Below are 19,229 nucleotides of genomic sequence, written 5' to 3' on the forward strand. Positions count from 1 at the left end.
TCAGTCTTGTTCATTGAGGCCTGCTTATTAAGCAGTGAGCTATAGTACAGGTACTTAAATGGATGTTGATGAGACCTTTAACGTTGTTTCAGCATGGCAGATGAACAAATATCTTCTTAAACCACAGTGAACAGATAGTGCAAAGATGGGGTTGTAGAACAAAGGAAAAAAAAAATCACCCAGTGCTGTAGAGAAAATAAGGTACATTTCTGACTTGTCTTCAGAGTCGCTAATAATTTTTTGAAACCTCTTTTATATTACAATCTGTACTTTCATAGGAAGAACAACTCCTTAATTTTGGGGTAAATCATTCTGAGGACTTTTTTTTTCATGCATTAATGAATGTCATTTTCTATATGCTTGTTTAGAGTTAATGTTAGTGTGAAGTTTTGATGAGAGCTAAATCTCTTAAGGTAATTGCAAATGTAAATATGCAGTGCTATGGAGATCCATTTACTTTTTTCCCCTCTCAGCTTTTTAATTCAAGCAAATTTCTGAATTAATGAGTTCACCTTTTAATGATTCTGTAAACTTTTTGTGTTGTAGGCCTGCAGTGTTAGCAGAGGTAACTACTGACTCAAAATTTTTGTTATGCTTCTTGTGGCATTTTTGAAAATGTGGAGGGTTGGCTAAGGAAACCTAGGCCCATGAATAAACAAGCAAAACGAAACACCATCCCCTCCCCTGTTGTCCTTTCTCGTGTCATTGCTTAATGTCTTGATTTCCTTCATAATATCACTGGACCATAAAATCTGCCCTGAAGAGCTCAGCACAGACAAAAACCCAACCAAATAAAACTGAAAACAAACCTTTAAGTTGGTGAACCTTCAGAAATAGCTTATTGCAACAGACATTAAAATAAGAGCTCTGTTAAAGAAATAAAATTGCTTTAGGGGTTTCTGTGCCCATTTCATCATTGCTAATACTCAGGTTGGTATGACATGAGAGGAAGATCAGAAGGTCGTGGTCTGATGCTAAGAAGAAAAAAACTGTTTTCATTCCAGCCTTGACTGTCAGGCCTTTCTGGTAGATTGGGAGGAAGATCTGTGGAAATGACATTGATAGAGTTGGCTATGTATTAAATTTTAGCAGTTCTTTTGACGTGAGCATTTTCTAGGCATTTCGCTTTACATTGTTTTGTTGAAAGATGCGGTTTGCGGATAAGAAAAAAGTTGATCTTTAGTTATCCGTAAGGAACAAAATTCTGTTAGACATTGTACGTTCTTCTAACAAGTGTCCACCCTTACTTCAGCAAACTCTGTATCAAAATCCAGAGAGTCTCATTAAAAATTAGAGGAAACATGAAAAAATGTATATTGACTAATAAAATACAGTTTGTCCCTCAAACTGGGATATCTCTGATAGATGTAAAGTACTTAGTACTTAAAGCATAATTGTCATGTTTAGTAAAACTATTTTGTTTTGATATTTATTCCATAGTAACCTGGCTGAGAGAGGAATTGCATACTTGATAGAACTAGAATACCTAGAAGATGCTATAAGAAGAATAACTTGAATTAATTAGAAAATGTTAGAAAAATTAGTTGCAGATAGTCTTGTTTAGGTGCTTTTTGATAAATGCCGAATTATTCTGGAACATTGGAGCAGTGTTATGCAGTAATTGATGGCAAAATATTTTGTATCCTTTTGCAGTATACAAAATGTAATTTCAAACTTTGGTTAGAATGAAGCCTTTTTTTTTAAAAAAAAAACCCCAACTTTTAAAAGTACGGAAGAATGACATTATATGGATCATGAATTTAAAATAATGATTCTCAGAATAGCTGCTACTTCCAGTGTATTTGGCTTTAAGCTGTCATTACTGATAAAGAAGTAGATGACATTCACAGATAATAAGTAGGAAAGGTTCCCAAACATTTGATTCCCAGCCATCATCATTTAGGACAAAGGAAAAACAAAGGGACACAAGTGAAGGTTTGTACATTCCTTTCCTTTGCTTGAGTTAAGAGGATAGTGTAGCCCCTCCTTTGTGCTCCAGAGTGAAAGATGAGGGGCCTTTGGAGGACAGGAGGTCTGTGATAATAGTGGCTCCGTGGGGAAAATAAAGGGGCTGGAGAGCATCTACAGAACTAGTGTTTGGGGTCTTTCATCTTCCTGCTTTCCTTACTCTTCATGTTCAGCACATACAGAAGTTTTGAAGGTCGGGCAATTGCAGACTATCTAGAATTATGAACTTGAATAGGGAAATAGGCAATATTGCCAAATTAGGTGCCAGTCAGAGATGAAAATTTAGCGTGTTGAATTGAGTGTTAGGACATTAAGTATGGGAAAATTTAACTGTCTGTGAACATTTGAAAAATTGAAAGGCCCTAGGCATAGACAGTGTGAGTAGGCGGTAGTCTGCCTTTATTGTGGGGCTAGAGGTGAGGAAAGGGAGAGTATTTCTCTGGTTTTGATGAGGTGGAATTCAGTTCTAGATTCAGACACCTAAATTTAGGTGGATGCATATCAGAGCTTACACATGAGGTACCTCACCTCACTGTATCATTCTTGTATCTGTCTGTCAGTAGATGCAGTCATGTAGTTGCTCTCTTAGGCTTCTGCTGAGCTCTTAAGACAGACGCAGACACTGAGCTCATATATAAGTAGTCATACAAATTTAAGTGCTTAATTTTGAATTGAATCCCACCTGGTTCATTGCTTATGACAAGCTGCATATTCAATCCATCTCTTGTTTTTCTTCTCCGTAGAAGGAGAATTAGGGTAGTTTCTCCCCGCCCCCCCCCGTCTTCTTAGAGGTGAGATTCATCAATGAAAAGCCCTAAAGCTCCCTGCAAGTAATAGAATATATTCAGGGAGAATTTAGGATGGCTGTATGGAAAGCTTTTTCATGGTAAAAATATTCAGCTTTGTTGTATTTTACTAGAGAATATAAGAAGAAACCTCTTAAGAGTTTAAGAAATGGATTGAGCAATGACTTTGAGAAAACATAAGAAGGGAACATTCACAAGTAGAGGGGCTGTATAATGAATTGGCATTCATTTTATGGTATTAGTGAATAGATAAAGAACTTATAATATTAAAGAACCGTGAAATTCAGCTACTTATTTTTAGTGCTAGTATAAATTAGAATGCCTTTTTTGGGATATGAAAGGGCAAAAGGCAGGTTTGGGGAACAGCTGTTGCTTTTAGTTTTTGCCAGTTGCTCAGATACTTGAAAATCCAGCTTGTCGCTCGTAATAGCTGTGCTCTGCTGTTGTTTGGAAAGATTGTACATTGTGTTTGTCATCTTTCATGTTTGCTACTGTACATCTGCTTTCTACTTGATTGTTTTTTTAAAGTCTGACTTGTCAAGGCGATGCTGAACTTCTTAGGTGCAGTTTAACAGCTGTTGTCCACAGGAAGGTGGTTCAAGATGACCTGGAGCGATACTCCTGCAACTGCAGGGGAAGCGTGGAAAGAAAAGCAAAAATGCTTCTATTATCTCTTTCTGTACCCCGCTTGCCTCTACAGCAATAGCTTCTGGGATTATGCAAGTTTTTACGAGGGAGGAAGAAAGAGGGAGGTGAGAATACTGACAGAGCACGCCTAATGTGAATTTTTAATGGGCTGATCTAAGCTAATTCAAGCTTCTGATGTCCTGTCCCTTCAGAATGTTCGTGGAAATCGAGTTAGGTTAGCGGTGCCTTTGCTGATGCCTGCAGGGTTTGGAGGGCAGTGTCTGTCTGTGCTCCAGTCAGAGTTCAGCCAGATGTTTCATCTGATCCATGTCCAATGAGGCATGCAGCGATTTAGTGAGATGTTAAGCAACATCTCACCCTCTTAGTTTTCGTCTTCCCCCTTTGACTCCTGCTCCCATTTTTCTGATCTGATGCTAATGTCTCATTTCTAGTGCAGCCAGTTAGTTATATGCAGGACAACATCTTTGAGATCCTTCATCTCTTGTGCCAGATGCAGCTGGTGGTTTAGAGCCAGCTGTGTCGGGCATAGGCAGCTCCACGCAGGGAGCAGGGTTGGACCTGTTTAACCTAGCTGTAAGTCTATGGCTGTATTGTGGACTTAGCCAGGGTAAAATATGTAATGATCAACTATGGTTGGTGCCAATCTTCTGAACCAGTGCAATTTTTGAAAATAATAGCAACTTTGCCTTGTTTTCCGTTTATTTGGGGATAGCAAAGAGAAGTTGTTACTTAACATCTATGTTGTAAAACTGAGTGTGATTTACCAAAAGCCAATGTGTTGAATACAGTGAGAGAGTATCACAATAATGATCTCCTCTAGTAATAAGCTGAGGCTGAAGTGTGACTCAAAACAGGTGAAAGGTGAATGCGGAATGCAATGGAACTGCAGTTGCCAACTCTTTTTTTTTCCTGCACCTGGTAACATATCACCCACCAGCCTTGTTGAGGCTGATGAAGCCCCTGTAATTCAGAAGCTTATTTTGTTTTGATTTCTTGTTTAACCTCCTGTTACATGTATTTTGAAAAGATTTTAGCCCCGCTTCCCATGAATTTTCTTTAAGAGAGATTTAAGTTTGTCCAGCTGTTGAGTTGTGTGTGATGAAGAAGAGGGTGGTAGTACTTTAGTGGCAAGGATACATAGTAATAAGAGCTTTTTTACTTACTGAAGTGTTATATGTTACCTTGCTCTTAATTAAGATGGCAGGTAAATATAAAATAAGTGTGTTTCCAATAGCCAAAGAGAAAATTTTGCAACAGAGTGATAACTGCCACCATTGCTATCTGGTAGTTAAGTCAGAAGTGTAAAAAAATGTTGTGTGTGCTTTAAAGCTGAATGGGTCTGTAAGTGTTCGATTCAGGTAGTTAAAGGTTTTAAATTAGAAGAAACTTAGAGTTGCAATTGCAGGCCGCTTTTTTTTTCCCCTCTCTGATCAGGAGCAGTTAATGCATTGCTTAATCTGTTGCATATATTTACTCATCAGTGTTCAGTGTACCTTTTGGAATTAAACTCCACACTGAAATGAGGTGGATACATAATAATTTAAATCATGCATTCACAAATGAAACTTGTTTTTCCCTCTCTCTCAGCACTGCTGTGTGTTTTAGCCTGCTCTTTAAAGAAGTTGGATGTCTTGGTGTTTTGGTTTCGGCTGCCGCCGGCAACAAAAGCGCCACGCGGCCGCCCCTCCCCCCGCCGGCGTGCGGAGGAGAATGAAAAGAAAGAGGCAGAAACTGGTGGGTCGGGATAAGGGCAGTTTAACAGAACAGCAAACAGAGGGAAAACAGGAACAACAACGATACAGATAAGGAGAAAACACAACCACGAACCGTACAACAGCCGCTCTCCCGAAACCGGACCGGCGCTGCGCCCGCCCAAGCCGCGAGTGCCTTCCCGCCGCACCCCCCCCCCCCCCCCCCCCCCCCCCCACCGGAACCCAGCGTGACGTCCCATGGTATGGAATACCCGGCTCTGTATGGCCAGGTGGGGTCAGCCCCCACCCCCCGGCTGTGCCCCTTCCTGGAGTCTGGTGAAAATTAACCCTGTCCTGGCCAAACCCAGGACATTATCCACCCCTTATTCCATACCATCTACGTCATGCCCAGGTCCCCCATTGTCCAGTTGATCACCATCACTTCTCCTGTCTCCAGATATCATTCCCTTAGTCTATGGATCATCACTCTAAAGTGTCCATTGAGTTCATTTAATCCATGACTTCAGGCTCCATCTGTCGTTATGGTCTTCCATGGCGGGAGAGGTGATGTGTGGTGATGGGCGGTCACTTGCTGCATCCGGAGCTCACGGCTGATGTATCTGGTGCAGCCCGTGCCCACAGTCTGCAGGAGATGTTGATCTTGATGAAGTTGCTGGATGCCAGTTGTTGAAAACCAGGTCCAGTTCCATCATCGCTGTGCTCTGCTAGGTTTTCATCGAAAAAGTCCATCCTTCTTTAATCTGGACAATTCTTACTATGCTACTACTGGTACAAAATATAACAATTATAACAGTGATAACAGACAGTGACAGGGTTATTTAACAACTAACTTTATACAATTTATTTATGGACTGTTCTCGCCCAAAATTAAATCCCCATGAGGTACACATCGGACTTCCCCATCCTTCCGCATTACCCACCAGGTACACCCAGGTCCTTGAGCAAAAGCAATCCCGCGGACGGGCTTGCCTTTGCCCGAGGCAGGACTAACCCAAACCGTCTTCCCTAACATGTTCCGCATGTGCACTACAGGGACTTTATCCCCTTCTACTGGGCGCTGAGGTTTTGACTGGGCAGGACCAGCCCGGTTGGTGGACCCTCTGGTGTTAACCAACCAGGTGGCCTTTGCTAAATGGGTATCCCAATTTTTGAAAGTCCCACCCCCCATTGCCCTCAAAGTGGTTTTTAGCAGCCCATTGTAACGTTCAATCTTTCCCGAGGCTGGTGCATGGTAGGGGATGTGATACACCCACTCAATACCGTGTTCTTTGGCCCAGGTGTCTATGAGGCTGTTGCGAAAATGAGTCCCGTTGTCCGACTCGATTCTTTCGGGAGTGCCATGTCGCCACAGGACTTGTTTTTCCAGGCCCAGGATGGTATTCCGGGCGGTGGCATGGGGCACAGGGTAGGTTTCCAGCCATCCGGTGGTGGCCTCCACCATTGTGAGCACATAGCGCTTGCCTTGGCGGGTCTGTGGCAGTGTGATGTAGTCAATCTGCCAAGCCTCCCCATATTTATATTTTAGCCATCGCCCTCCAGACCACTGAGGCTTTACCCGCTTGGCTTGCTTGATTGCAGCGCATGTCTCACATTCATGGATAACCTGTGCAATAGTGTCTATGGTCAAGTCCACCCCTCGGTCACGAGCCCATCTGTATGTCGCGTCTCTTCCTTGGTGGCCCGAGGTGTCATGGGCCCACCGAGCTATAAAGAGTTCACCCTTATGTTGCCAGTCCAGATCCACCTGAGCCACTTCAATCTTAGCAGCCTGATCTACCTGGTGGTTGTTTTGATGTTCTTCAGTGGCCCGACTCTTAGGGACGTGGGCGTCCACGTGACGGACTTTTACAGCCAACTGCTCTAGCTGGGCAGCAATATCTTGCCACAATGGGGCAGCCCAGATAGGTTTGCCTCTGCGCTGCCAGTTGTTCTTCTTCCATTGCTGCAGCCACCCCCACAAGGCATTGGCCACCATCCAAGAGTCGGTGTAAAGATAGAGCACTGGCCACTTCTCTCGACTGGCAATGTCTAAAGCCAGCTGGATGGCTTTCACCTCTGCAAACTGGCTGGACTCACCTTCTCCCTCGGCAGTTTCCGCGACTTGTCGTGTAGGGCTCCATACAGCAGCCTTCCACCTCCGCTGCTTCCCCACAATGCGACAGGACCCATCCGTGAACAGGGCATACTGTTTCTTATCTTCTGGCAGCTGGTTATACAGTGGGGCCTCTTCAGCACGTGTCACCTCCTCCTCTGGCGATGCTCCAAAATCTTTGCCTTCTGGCCAGTCCATGATGACCTCCAGAATTCCTGGGCGACTGGGGTTTCCCATTCGGGCACGCTGGGTGATCAGAGCGACCCACTTACTCCACGTAGCATCGGTGGCATGATGCGTAGAGGGGACCCTCTCTTTGAACATCCAACCCAGGACCGGCAATCGTGGAGCTAGGAGGAGCTGTGCTTCAGTGCCGACCACTTCTGAAGCAGCTCGAACGCCTTCATATGCTGCCAGAATCTCTTTTTCAGTGGGAGTATAGCGGGCCTCGGATCCTTTGTATCCCCGGCTCCAGAACCCCAGGGGTCGACCTCGAGTCTCCCCTGGTGCTTTCTGCCAGAGACTCCAGGTTGGGCCATTCTCCCCGGCTGCGGTGTAGAGCACGTTTTTAACATCTTGCCCTGACCGGACTGGACCAAGGGCTACGGCATGAACTATCTCCCGTTTAATCTGTTCAAATGCCTGTCGTTGCTCAGGGCCCCATTCAAAATCATTCTTCTTCCGGGTCACGTGGTACAGAGGACTCACAATTTGGCTGTAATTTGGGATGTGCATCCTCCAAAAACCCACAACACCCAGGAAGGCCTGTGCTTCCTTTTTGCTGGTTGGTGGAGACATAGCTGCTATTTTGTTGATGACATCCATTGGGATTTGACGGCGCCCATCCTGCCATTTTATTCCCAAAAACTGGATCTCTTGAGCAGGTCCCTTGACTTTACTTCGCTTAATGGCGAAACCGGCTTTCAGAAGGATCTGAACTATTTTCTCCCCTTTGTCAAAAACTTCCTCCGCTGTGTCGCCCCATATAATGATGTCATCGATGTACTGCAGATGTTCTGGGGCTTCACCCTTTTCCAGTGCAGTCTGGATTAGTCCATGGCAAATGGTGGGACTGTGTTTCCACCCCTGGGGCAGTCGGTTCCAGGTGTACTGGATGCCCCTCCAGGTGAAAGCAAACTGTGGCCTGCACTCTGCTGCCAAAGGGATGGAGAAGAATGCATTAGCGATGTCAATTGTAGCATACCACTTGGCTGCCTTTGACTCCAGCTGATATTGAAGTTCTAGCATGTCTGGCACGGCAGCACTCAGCGGTGGTGTGACTTCATTCAGGCCACGGTAGTCTATTGTCAGTCTCCACTCTCCAGTAGATTTTCTCACTGGCCATATGGGACTATTAAAGGGTGAGCGAGTTTTGCTGATCACTCCTTGACTCTCCAGCTGGCGGATCAGCTGATGAATGGGGAGAAGGGAGTCTCGGTTGGTACGATACTGTCGCCGGTGCACCGTTGTGGTCGCGATTGGTACCTGTTGTTCTTCAACCCTCAGCAACCCCACAACGGAAGGATCCTCCGAGAGACCAGGCAAAATGGACAGCTGTTTAATTTCTTCCGTCTCCACAGCAGCTATGCCAAAAGCCCACCGATACCCCTTTGGGTCCTTGAAATAGCCTCTCCTAAGATAGTCTATCCCAAGGATGCACGGAGCCTCAGGGCCAGTTACAATGGGGTGCTTCTGCCAGTCCTGCCCAGTGAGGCTCACTTCAGCCTCCAGTAGACTCAGCTCTTGGGACCCCCCTGTCACTCCCGAAATACAAATGGGCTCTGACCCTTTGAACTCTGATGGCATTAAAGTACACTGTGCACCAGTGTCCACTAGAGCTTTATACTCTTGTGGATCTGACGTGCCAGGCCACCGAATCCACACCGTCCAATAGACACGGTTGTCCCTTTCCTCCACCTGGCTGGAGGCAGGGCCCCTCTAATCCTCGTCAGAGAAATTGCTGCTCACCTGCTGTAAAAATGACTTGGAGGTCCCCTCCAGAGGATCGGAATCAAGGTCAAACTGTCTACCTGGTCTGGAGAGCTGGCTTTTGGAAACTGGAGCGGCATTTTTCCTAACAGAGTCCCCTTTTGTGATTGTTTTACCTCGCAACTCACGTACTCGGGCCTCTAGACTTGAGGTGGGTTTTCCATCCCACTTCCTCATGTCCTCTCCGTGGTCACGCAAGTAGAACCACAGGGTGCCCCGGGGTGTGTAGCCTCTGTATTCCCTCTCCTGAGCAGAGAAACGCCTGCCCCTAATAGCTGAGACACTGGCCCGTACAGGTGGGGAGTAGGACATATTCCTGTCTAGTCGCTTGACCAGTTTCTCCACGGCTGAGACAAGGGAGGAAGAGAGACTTTCCTCATATTGGCGGAGTCTGACAGCCACCTCATCCACTGTTGGTACGTCTTTACCTTTCCAGTTTACAACTGCCAGTGAGTTGGCATATGAGGAGGGTGCGCTCCGCACAAACTTCCTCCACATGGATTGTGAGCACTGGAGTTCATCTGGGTCTGTAGGTACCTGCTCATCGTCTGTGTCACAGTAAACCAGCTCCCGCACAGCCAATTCCCTCAAGTACTGAATACCCCTTTCCATATTGGTCCACTTGCCAGGATAGCATACAAAATCGTCACTGAAGGGGTATCTCTCCCTCACCCCTGAGAGAAGTCTCCTCCAGAGGCTGAGGACTTGTTCCTTTTTCCCAATGGCCTTGTCAATGCCCCCATCCCTGGCCAGGGATCCCAGCTGCTTGGCTTCCTTGCCCTCTAACTCCAAGCTGCTGGCCCCATTATCCCAGCACCGCAGCAGCCAGGTGGCAATGTGCTCGCCTGGGTGGCGGCTGAAATCTTTCCGCATGTCTCGCAGCTCGCCCAGGGACAGGGACCGGGTGATGATCTCTGTCTCTATCTCCCGTGATGACCCTGGCTCATCATCATCCCTCCCAGAGCGATCCGCTCTCTTTGCGTCTTTCTTTAGTTTTACGGGGGCGACTGCTACCTGCACAGGTTGGTCACTGGGCTCAGTCACTGTGCCTGTGGCTGGAGCTGGGGCTGGAGCAGCTGCTGTGCCCGCTGGGGAAACCGAGGCAGACCCTGCAGCTGTGGCTGCAGCAGCGGTGGTGCCGGTCAGGGGGGCTGGGACTGCCTGCTGGGCTGGAGGGGCTGCAGGGCCGGCTGGGGGGGCAGCGCCAGTTGCAGCGCCTGCCGCTTCGCTTCCCCCCCTTTCCCCTTTAAGGCACTGAACAGTGTTGAACATGGCTCGGTAGGCATGGGCCAGACCCCAGCACATTGTGGTGATCTGTGTCTCTCTGGAATTCCCAGGGTGGCAGCACACTTTTTTCAGATATTTTACCAGATTGTCCGGGTTCTGTATTTGTTCAGGGGTGAGTTTAAAACACACCGCAGGTGCCCACTGCTCTAGACATCTGCCCATGCTGTCCCACACACCCAGCCACTCACAGCTATCCGGCCCCGGGGCAGGTCTCTGCACGATGTTCTTAACGACTTGCTTAACCCTAAACAAAACCTGCAACCCATTCAGGAGGCATAACAAAAGGAGAGTGCTGCCCTGAGCATCCCACGGGTACTCGAAATTCTCAAAAGCAGTTAGGACCAGCCTGAGGGAGAGAGGGGGGGGGGCGAAAGAGTGGGGGAAGGTATCCCCTTCGGTTTTCCCCACAGACTGGGTTTGATTATTAACAAAATCTAAGACATAGGATCCGAGGTACGGAAATGACCGCAGTGCCGCATGCAAATACAAGACTAATTTCATGCACAGTGATGTTATCATATCATAAGTCGATATCGTACAGTACAGCAAAATCATCATCTTAATCCTTTTTCCAGTGATGATGAACAGCATGGCAATGAACACATAGTGCAAGTACGGATTTACATAGCAGAGCCACTTGATCAAAGTCAGAAACATTTTTTTTTTTCCTTTTTTACCGGCAACTACTTAACACAGAAAAATGCGTATAACAAAATTTAAGCAAATCTAAGAAAACAGTCTTAACAGCCGCTGCTCAGCCCTGCCGTTATCCCTGCTCCACGTCTGGGCGCCAATTTAATGTTTTGGTTTCGGCTGCCGCCGGCAACAAAAGCGCCACGCGGCCGCCCCTCCCCCCGCCGGCGTGCGGAGGAGAATGAAAAGAAAGAGGCAGAAACTGGTGGGTCGGGATAAGGGCAGTTTAACAGAACAGCAAACAGAGGGAAAAACAGGAACAACAACGATACAGATAAGGAGAAAACACAACCACGAACCGTACAACAGCCGCTCTCCCGAAACCGGACCGGCGCTGCGCCCGCCCAAGCCGCGAGTGCCTTCCCGCCGCACCCCCCCCCCCCCCCACCGGAACCCAGCGTGACGTCCCATGGTATGGAATACCCGGCTCTGTATGGCCAGGTGGGGTCAGCCCCCACCCCCCGGCTGTGCCCCTTCCTGGAGTCTGGTGAAAATTAACCCTGTCCTGGCCAAACCCAGGACACTTGGGTCGGTCTGTCCCCTGCCAGCTCTTGAATGCATTGGACCATTTCATAAAGAATTGATGAGAAAATGAAAATCTCAAAGCTGTGGTTGTGCGTTTTCTTCAAATTAGCTTTTGTAGGTGAGGAAGAACCTGATGTGGAGAAGAGACTTAAATTAGTGCTCCTGGTGAAAGGCATTTTGATTATACTCAGAGTGGTAGGTGTTTTAAGGGGTAGCAGGCAATTAGCTGGGCAGTGTGCAGCCAGCTTCCACTGGCCCCAGCGTGTTGTGTGGGGTGGTGGGAAAGAGTCGGATAAACTGAAAAAGGTAAGAGGAGGGCCAGCTCTGAGAATGCCAGACAGAAAGCCGTGGAAACCAGGCTTTATTCTGCTGGTCTTCTGTCTTTTCATATAGGATTTTAAGTAAGATCTATTAAAAAAATGAGAGTATGAATGTGTGTAGCAAAACATGTTCCCAGTAATTCTATTAAAAAAGCAACCAACCACCACCACCACCCCCCCAGCCCCCAACAAACCCAGGAGAGAGGTTGCCTTGTTCACCAGAGTGTTTTACTGATGAACTGCACATAAAAATTAATTCCAAGGAAAGGCAATTTTATGAGATGTCTGATCACCCACCAACATTTCAGGGATTCTGTTGGCATAGTTGTAGAGATTTTATGCCTTTAGTTGGTACGACAGTGTTGTTAATGTTACAGAGAAAACCAAAAATTGTGGCCTGTGTGTTGGAGTAACACTAAGATTTGGAATTGGCTGCTTAGCACTGATTTATGCTCCTATTAATTTACTTCTTACCAACTATATTTATGAACACTTTACTGCACAGTGAAATAATTCCTTATAATGACTTATTTCATAGTTGCAATGCACTAGTCTGTTCACAGTATGATGTTGCTAGGATGCTCTTTAATAATTACGAATTTCCAGTTTTTACCTGTTTTTGACCAATTTCAGAAGACTGACTGCGTTGAACATTAAGTAGTACTTTAAAATGCATCTGTTTTAGAGGAATATGAAAATGTAGAACAGAAGCAAGATGCTTTTTGTTCTAATACAAAATAAGAATTGTTGCTCTCTTACCTCTGACTTATTGTTTAAAATTTAGCAAACTCACCTGGCCTTAGATTCTGACATATTCATATAAATTGTCTGATATTAAGAAAGATATAAAATATAATTCAAGACTGCTGCTTAGAAGTCATGAGCCTATTTCTTCCTGGCCTGTTCTGAAGCCACCTTACTGTTAAATAATTTGTTTTTTGGTGATGACTTTAAAGTTGTTATTTTTTTTAGAAATGTTCTTGAGAAGAAAATATATTAAACTTTGGGGTGGAAGTTATTACAAAAATTGCTATGCAACATTTGAAAAGCAAAAAGGTCTTTAATTTACTAATGTGATTTTAATTAGAGAAATGGAAAGGTTACTTTAATTGCTTTAGTGCAATAAAAAAGAAATTTTCTGTTACGTCTTTTCGGAATGAACTTATGCACTACATAACACTAACTTCTCGTTGCAGATGATTTTGGTGTCACCTGGTCTTTAAACAGAGTATCATTCATAAGCAGTGCGTGGACATTGAATTGTTAGTGTTCGTAAAAGCTAATCAAATTGACTCATAATTATGTTAATGATATTTTAAAGAAAACTGTGTTGGAACTTTTTATATTATGTGCTTTAATTTTCCTTTTGGGGGAATTCTGTCCCACTTCGGCATTCTTGCTCTCAAAGCTGCTCCTTGTGGGATAGTGTTTTCTGTGGAATTGTGCCCTTTTGTGATGCTTTGAGATCTGTCTTTGTATTTGTTTTCCCCATCCTAGTTTCTTCTATTTTTCCAAGAAAACCAGTTTCAATAGCCTTTATTTTCTCAGATAAATATCTTCCTGCATCTGGGATGCTCCTAGAGTCTGTTCAGTATGTGCTGTTGACCTCATGCGGGTAGTCATTCAGCACCACCTGTGGGAAACCATCTTCTTCCTTTGCAGCTACTTCCTTATTCTCACTCAGCCTGCTTCTGTGAGGCCTGTGCTCTTATCTGTCAGATGAGTTTATCATTTCAACTGAAAACCTACTGTAGGGCAGTGTCTGACGCAGTCAGGGGGCTGTAATGCACGGGCAGTCCGTCGGTGGCCAGCTTGCCAAGGCAGCAAGCCAGCTTGCTCCAGACAGTGATCTTTTCTGCCATTCCTGTGGGTACTGCCAGTTTTTTATAGATGCAAATGTGCACCAAAGTCCAGTGTTTCTGGTACAGGAGCACAGGTCTGTGTAGTCAGTAAGTATTACACTTTTGCCTTGGATTTGGTGTACGTTATCCACAAGGACCGTGTCCTCTGTGCTCATCTGCAGTGCTGTTATGTTCTGGCTTGAGTGCGTGGCTCCAGTGCCTTGGTAGGAATTGTATGATACCTCATGGCAGGAAGGCTGAAGCAAGTGCTTTAAAGGAAGAAAGGTGAAGTATATTTTGTAGAAAAAGACAGTGTGCTACATAGATTCGTAGCTCTTATATTCATTGTTGTAAGTATAATGCATATTTTTCTGTAAATTCCAGGTTGTGAGCCATGCCTTTGGTGAAAAGGAACATCGAACCGCGGCATCTCTGCCGAGGAGCTCTGCCAGAGGGAATTACTAGTGAACTGGAATGTGTAACGAATAGTACCCTCGCTGCCATCATACGCCAGCTGAGCAGCTTAAGTAAGTATCTGGAACTTCCTGCAAGTGTTTGATTCCTGATGAAAAACTGAATAAATGAAAAGCTTTAAGATGGCTTGTTTAAATAGTAAAATTATGATACAGGACCTTGCTACTTAGGTAATATAATACTATAATTCTGTCTCATTGCTTTTATGCTTTTCTGTATTTTGAAGTTTATACAAGCAGAGCCTCGCTAAGGTTTGCAAGTGTAAAAAAAAAAAACCAAAAAAAACCCCAACCAACCAAGCAAGAAAAAACAACAAAAAAACCCTAACCAACCAAATAATTATGGCATAGAAAATCAGGCTAAGTTGAGAGGATTTCATGTAAGAAACAAGACTGGCACTTGAATTTTTCTTGGCTTTCAGTTGTACAAGATGAAGCCAGCAAACTCTTCTGCCTCTTGGCATCACATGACACATTTGACTGATATTTCAGTTCATCTGAAATACTTCTTAAATCTTTTCTTTGTATGTATGTGTGATCAGTTCATGTGAATGAAATTAAGCACATAGATCAAAGGAATGGCATTCACTGAACAAACCTGTAGGCTACTCTTAGGCAAGCTAGCATCAGCTCCATACAGAGTAGCCTACACAGTACACCTGTCAGTTGACACCACAACTAGCAATTGTAGAAGCATGTCTGGAGTGCTTGCAAGAAGAATAATGTTTCTTAATGAATCGGAAAAGTCTCTTCAGAGAATCTTTAACAATCAGCAGCTGTTGTTTGTGCCGATATCTCTGGTCCTAGAAAAGAAACTGCTTCATCAGTTTCTTCACTTTGTAAATGGAAATGGTTTAAGAATGTAACAAAGTCTGTATGGAGTTTAGAAGACGGGTCCCACTAAGTCTGGTGTTCAATTTGTGATGACAGGAAATAGCCGATGCTTAGGGGAAGAGTACAAAAAACACGGCATGTTCCACTTTCAAGTAGTCAGTGATTCAGGGATTTTCTGAGCTTGAGATCCATCGGAATCATCCTGTGTAGCAAGTATCTGTAAACCTGTCATCTGTGGAATTGCTCAGATGTGTTTGCATAGGGATTGCACTTTTTTCTTGACCAATGACCTGTGACAGAATGTGCCACAATAGAAGTTGATCTGTTTCTTCCTTTGGGTACCTGCTGGTTCTTGAGTTACGAAAAATAATGAAAGGTGACTTAATTTTGTGTATTTCTGTAATCATCTGTGATTTTATTAAACCTTTATTGTGTTCTCCTAGTGATATCTTTTCCAGGTTGGAGTGTCCGGATCTGTTAGCACTCTTTTTTGGATAGAAACCATTTTCTATGTCTGATCATTGTTATTTCTGCATTGGGTATGTAAATTAGAGTATGTTGGGGTCTTTTTAAGGTGGAGCGTTGGGGACTTCACATCACAATCAAAACAGCCTTTTTCTGTTTTCTCATTAGTTCCCTAAGAATTTATAAAATGTTGATTGCTGCTGAACGTTTAGTTGATATTTTCAGAGAAGCTTCCAAGTGATTCTCTGGTCTTTCTTGAGCAGTAGCTGCCGATTTAGTGTCTAATGTTATTTATGGTTAATTTGTGTTTGTGTTGTCATTGAGTTTGTTACCATTTTATCAGGCAGTTGCTCAGTATTGACATCCTTAAGTTTCAGAAAATTGAGAAGAATGGCTAATGTCTCCTCATTACGTTCAAGGATATCTGAAAAGACTTCATTTTAGTGCTGTACAATGGTTGCCAAAGTGCGGATAATACACACTTCACTTGTCTGGCTTGCTAGGATTGTCTAGCTTTCATTTCTCCAGATTTGGTCTTGGGGCTAATCTGCCTGTTACGTTGCGTATTCAGATTCTCTTATGATTGTTGCTGAGGAACTGGCTGCTTACATGATCCCTATCCTGCAATTTTCCCTTGGCGGATTTCTCCAGTCATCAGAATTCTCTGTAGACCACCCTAAAGTACTTTATTAGTGTCAAGTTAAAGATCTAAGCAAATAAATGGTGTGCTCTTTGCTTTAACAGATGAATACATGGTATTTGATGAGTGAAGTCCACCACCAGGCTTGTCCACAGTCTAAAATCTGTCATGTTTTGCAGAGGGTTTTTTTCTGCAGGCAGCGTTTGTTTTGCTTGTGTTTCAAACCAACTGGGAGCAAGGAAATGATAACAGAAAAATGCTGTGCTGGAGCTGAAGTAGTATGTCCTGCTGACAGCATCAGAGCTTGTTGGTGTTTCCACAGCTTGAAGCACAGAGAGAGCAAGCACAGGTCCATGTTGCAGTCACGCTGTGGTTCAATGTTGCACTGTGAGTTCAGCGTGGATTTTAAAAACTGGCAGATCTGTGCTCTTGCGTACAGATTTGGCTTGCTTCTGTCTCTGCTCTTTTCAAGAGACATGAACAAGTTCCCTATGCAAAGGGAATGTGCTCTCAGCAGAGCTTTTTTCTACTATGTCTTCAGATTTGGTTTTGTTTGCAGCCAGCTGGCTCAGAGCACAGGCGGTGAGCAGCGTTCTGTATGAAACTGTGCACTTTTAAATAAGGCAAAAGCTTGACTAGAGGTTTCACCTCCGCTTGGGAGGAGAGAATCTGCTGGGGGAGGGGGGGGGGGGCGGCTGGGAGCGTTTGCTGCCCGTACCTGTAAGTGCCATGATGCTTTACCTAGTAAACACAGGCATGGAGCAAAGGCTTTGAAGAAAGCTTCCACAAAATAGTCCCTTACATTTGGCAGTGGAGTTTGGTCTGGCAGCCACAGGAGTCTCGCCAGTGGAAAAAGCTGCGTTCTGCAACGGGATCTGTTACACCATGGTTTTGTTCCTGAGTTTTGCGTATGTGTATATTTGGGGATAGAATAATAAATTATATCTGATTGTCGTTGAAGACTAAATATTGAAAACTGTGTATGTACTCTTTTATTGAGGTATTCTTAATTAAACTTGAGTCTGTACGTTGACATACTCATTGTGTTTCAAGTTGCATTACCACTTCTTTCCTTTCTGTGAATCTTTAAATATTTTGTATTTTTGTATCTTTGGCTTCTCCATTCATTCAGATGCTATCTGTCAGGCTGAAATCTTGTTTCTACATGGATATAAACCATCTGTACTCAGGTACAGAAGTACTTTCTCTGACCAATAGGCAACTGATACCAAATGTTTTTTGCTGTACAGTGTAAAATGGAGGAAGTGTGATCTGTGAGGTCTTGGAAGACATTTGCTTTCATGCAGAGAGCAATGTCCACTGACTTGCCTCCTAGTATTTTCTTGGGGAGATTTGCCATTTACTCAGAGTATCTGTAGTTTGCATGCAGGCCTGAGCACACTGCATCCAGCTTTGTGTGACTCTGCTCTTTATTACTGTTAAATCAGTTTGAGTTGGGAGTTTAGCTTTTTTGGCGTTAGGTATTATGTTGGAGGTACTGTGAGGAGGCAGATTAGAGTCAAGATCTGGTCACTAACAGCCTACCATTTCAGCTTATTTAAAAGAAAAAAAAAGGGTGTAGGTGGGAGGAGGATGAAGCTTGATTCTAAAGCTAATTAATCCAGTTACAAACGGGTGGGTAGAATCACTGTCTTCTGCTCCATGTTGTGATAAAATGGTCATGTCCTGGGTGAATTTCAATTTGCAAAACACTAGCTAGTTCTGCGGGATGTTGCAGTCCTTACCTAGGGCCCTGAGGAGAGCATTAGCGCAGCGCTGGCTCCCTTTGGGGCAGCCCTAGAGTCACTGTTCTTCAGTGTCTTGTGGAACTGACAGCTGCATGCCGGCTGATGCCATTGCTCTGCCTTTTCTCTTTGATAATGAATGTTCATGGTATGAAAAATTGTAACCCTATTAATGCACTTTAAATCTTCTGTTAACTTGAATGTGTTCTTCCATTTACCTGTGCTGTAGACCAAGGAATGCAAAGGAAAGCTGTATGTTTTAGACTCAAATATGTGAAAGGAAACTAGCCAGACTAATAAACACCATTGAGCTTCCAGTCTTCAGACAAGCCAGCGCAGTTGTTGAATTCCTCTTTGTTACAGCACTGAGCATTTTAACTGCTGGCAAAAGATACCTTTGAGGCAATGTATTCAATGTATTAATGCACACTTTTTCATGCACTATGTGAAAATCAAGTGTGATTAATTCAGATGGTGTCTATGCTAGAGATGTTACAAACTGATGTGACAAGATCATGTTTCATGTAATTGCTGTAGAACTTGGGTAGAGGTATTTCAATTATTTGTGAAATACTGATCTCCAGAAATGTCTCACAATGTTTGGGAATTTATTTTGTGAGCAATCAAATATACAGCTCTATGAAGATGACCTGTGGATGTGCTAGAAAGAGGCAATTCTGTTAATTGACATTAAAACCTACTGAGAGCAGGGATTTGGTGAGGCAGCATCATGACTAATTTCCCCCTCAACTCCTGCTGTGGTTTGAGGGAGTCTTAGAAGGAAAGACCGCATAATTCCTTTGGTGGTTTTTTTTTAAAGTAGTGTTTAGGTTGCCCATACATTAGGAAGCACCTCATGTTTTTAAATGTTTATCTTGCAATACCAAAATCAGCTCTTGAGTTGAAAGATACATGCTTGTAAATTCAGATAGATTTTCTACTTGTTTCTGTATTGTTAAAAATCTAATTAAAAAGATGGTAACATAGAAAACACTGGAGAAGTGTTATTTTATTTCTAAAACTTACTGCATCATGGTAATCAGAGTAGCGTGTTCCGATATTGCTTTACCATGTCACTGTTTTTACTGATAGGAGACAGACAACCTGTCTCTCACTTGTGTTAGAGTAGCAAGTGTTTAAAAAAAAAAGTAGGATCCAATATTAAAAGAAGCATGTTCTCACAAATCAACT

General features: G+C 44.0%; 1 protein-coding gene across 3 annotated transcripts in view; it reads left to right on the forward strand.

Moving 5' to 3' along the window:
* The window catches only part of WASF3 (WASP family member 3), an 86,158-nt gene that overhangs the window by 40,538 nt on the left and 26,391 nt on the right, over window positions 1-19,229 (forward strand). For all 3 annotated transcript variants that reach the window (XM_075419723.1, XM_075419715.1, XM_075419731.1), the window contains one exon: window positions 14,266-14,408. In XM_075419723.1, the coding sequence (XP_075275838.1) occupies window positions 14,276-14,408 (133 nt within the window). In that variant the 5' untranslated portion in view covers window positions 14,266-14,275. The remainder of the gene's footprint in view (window positions 1-14,265; window positions 14,409-19,229) is intronic.

This window comes from Opisthocomus hoazin, chromosome 1 (assembly GCF_030867145.1).
Source record: "Opisthocomus hoazin isolate bOpiHoa1 chromosome 1, bOpiHoa1.hap1, whole genome shotgun sequence".
Classification (NCBI taxonomy): Eukaryota; Metazoa; Chordata; class Aves; order Opisthocomiformes; family Opisthocomidae; genus Opisthocomus; species Opisthocomus hoazin.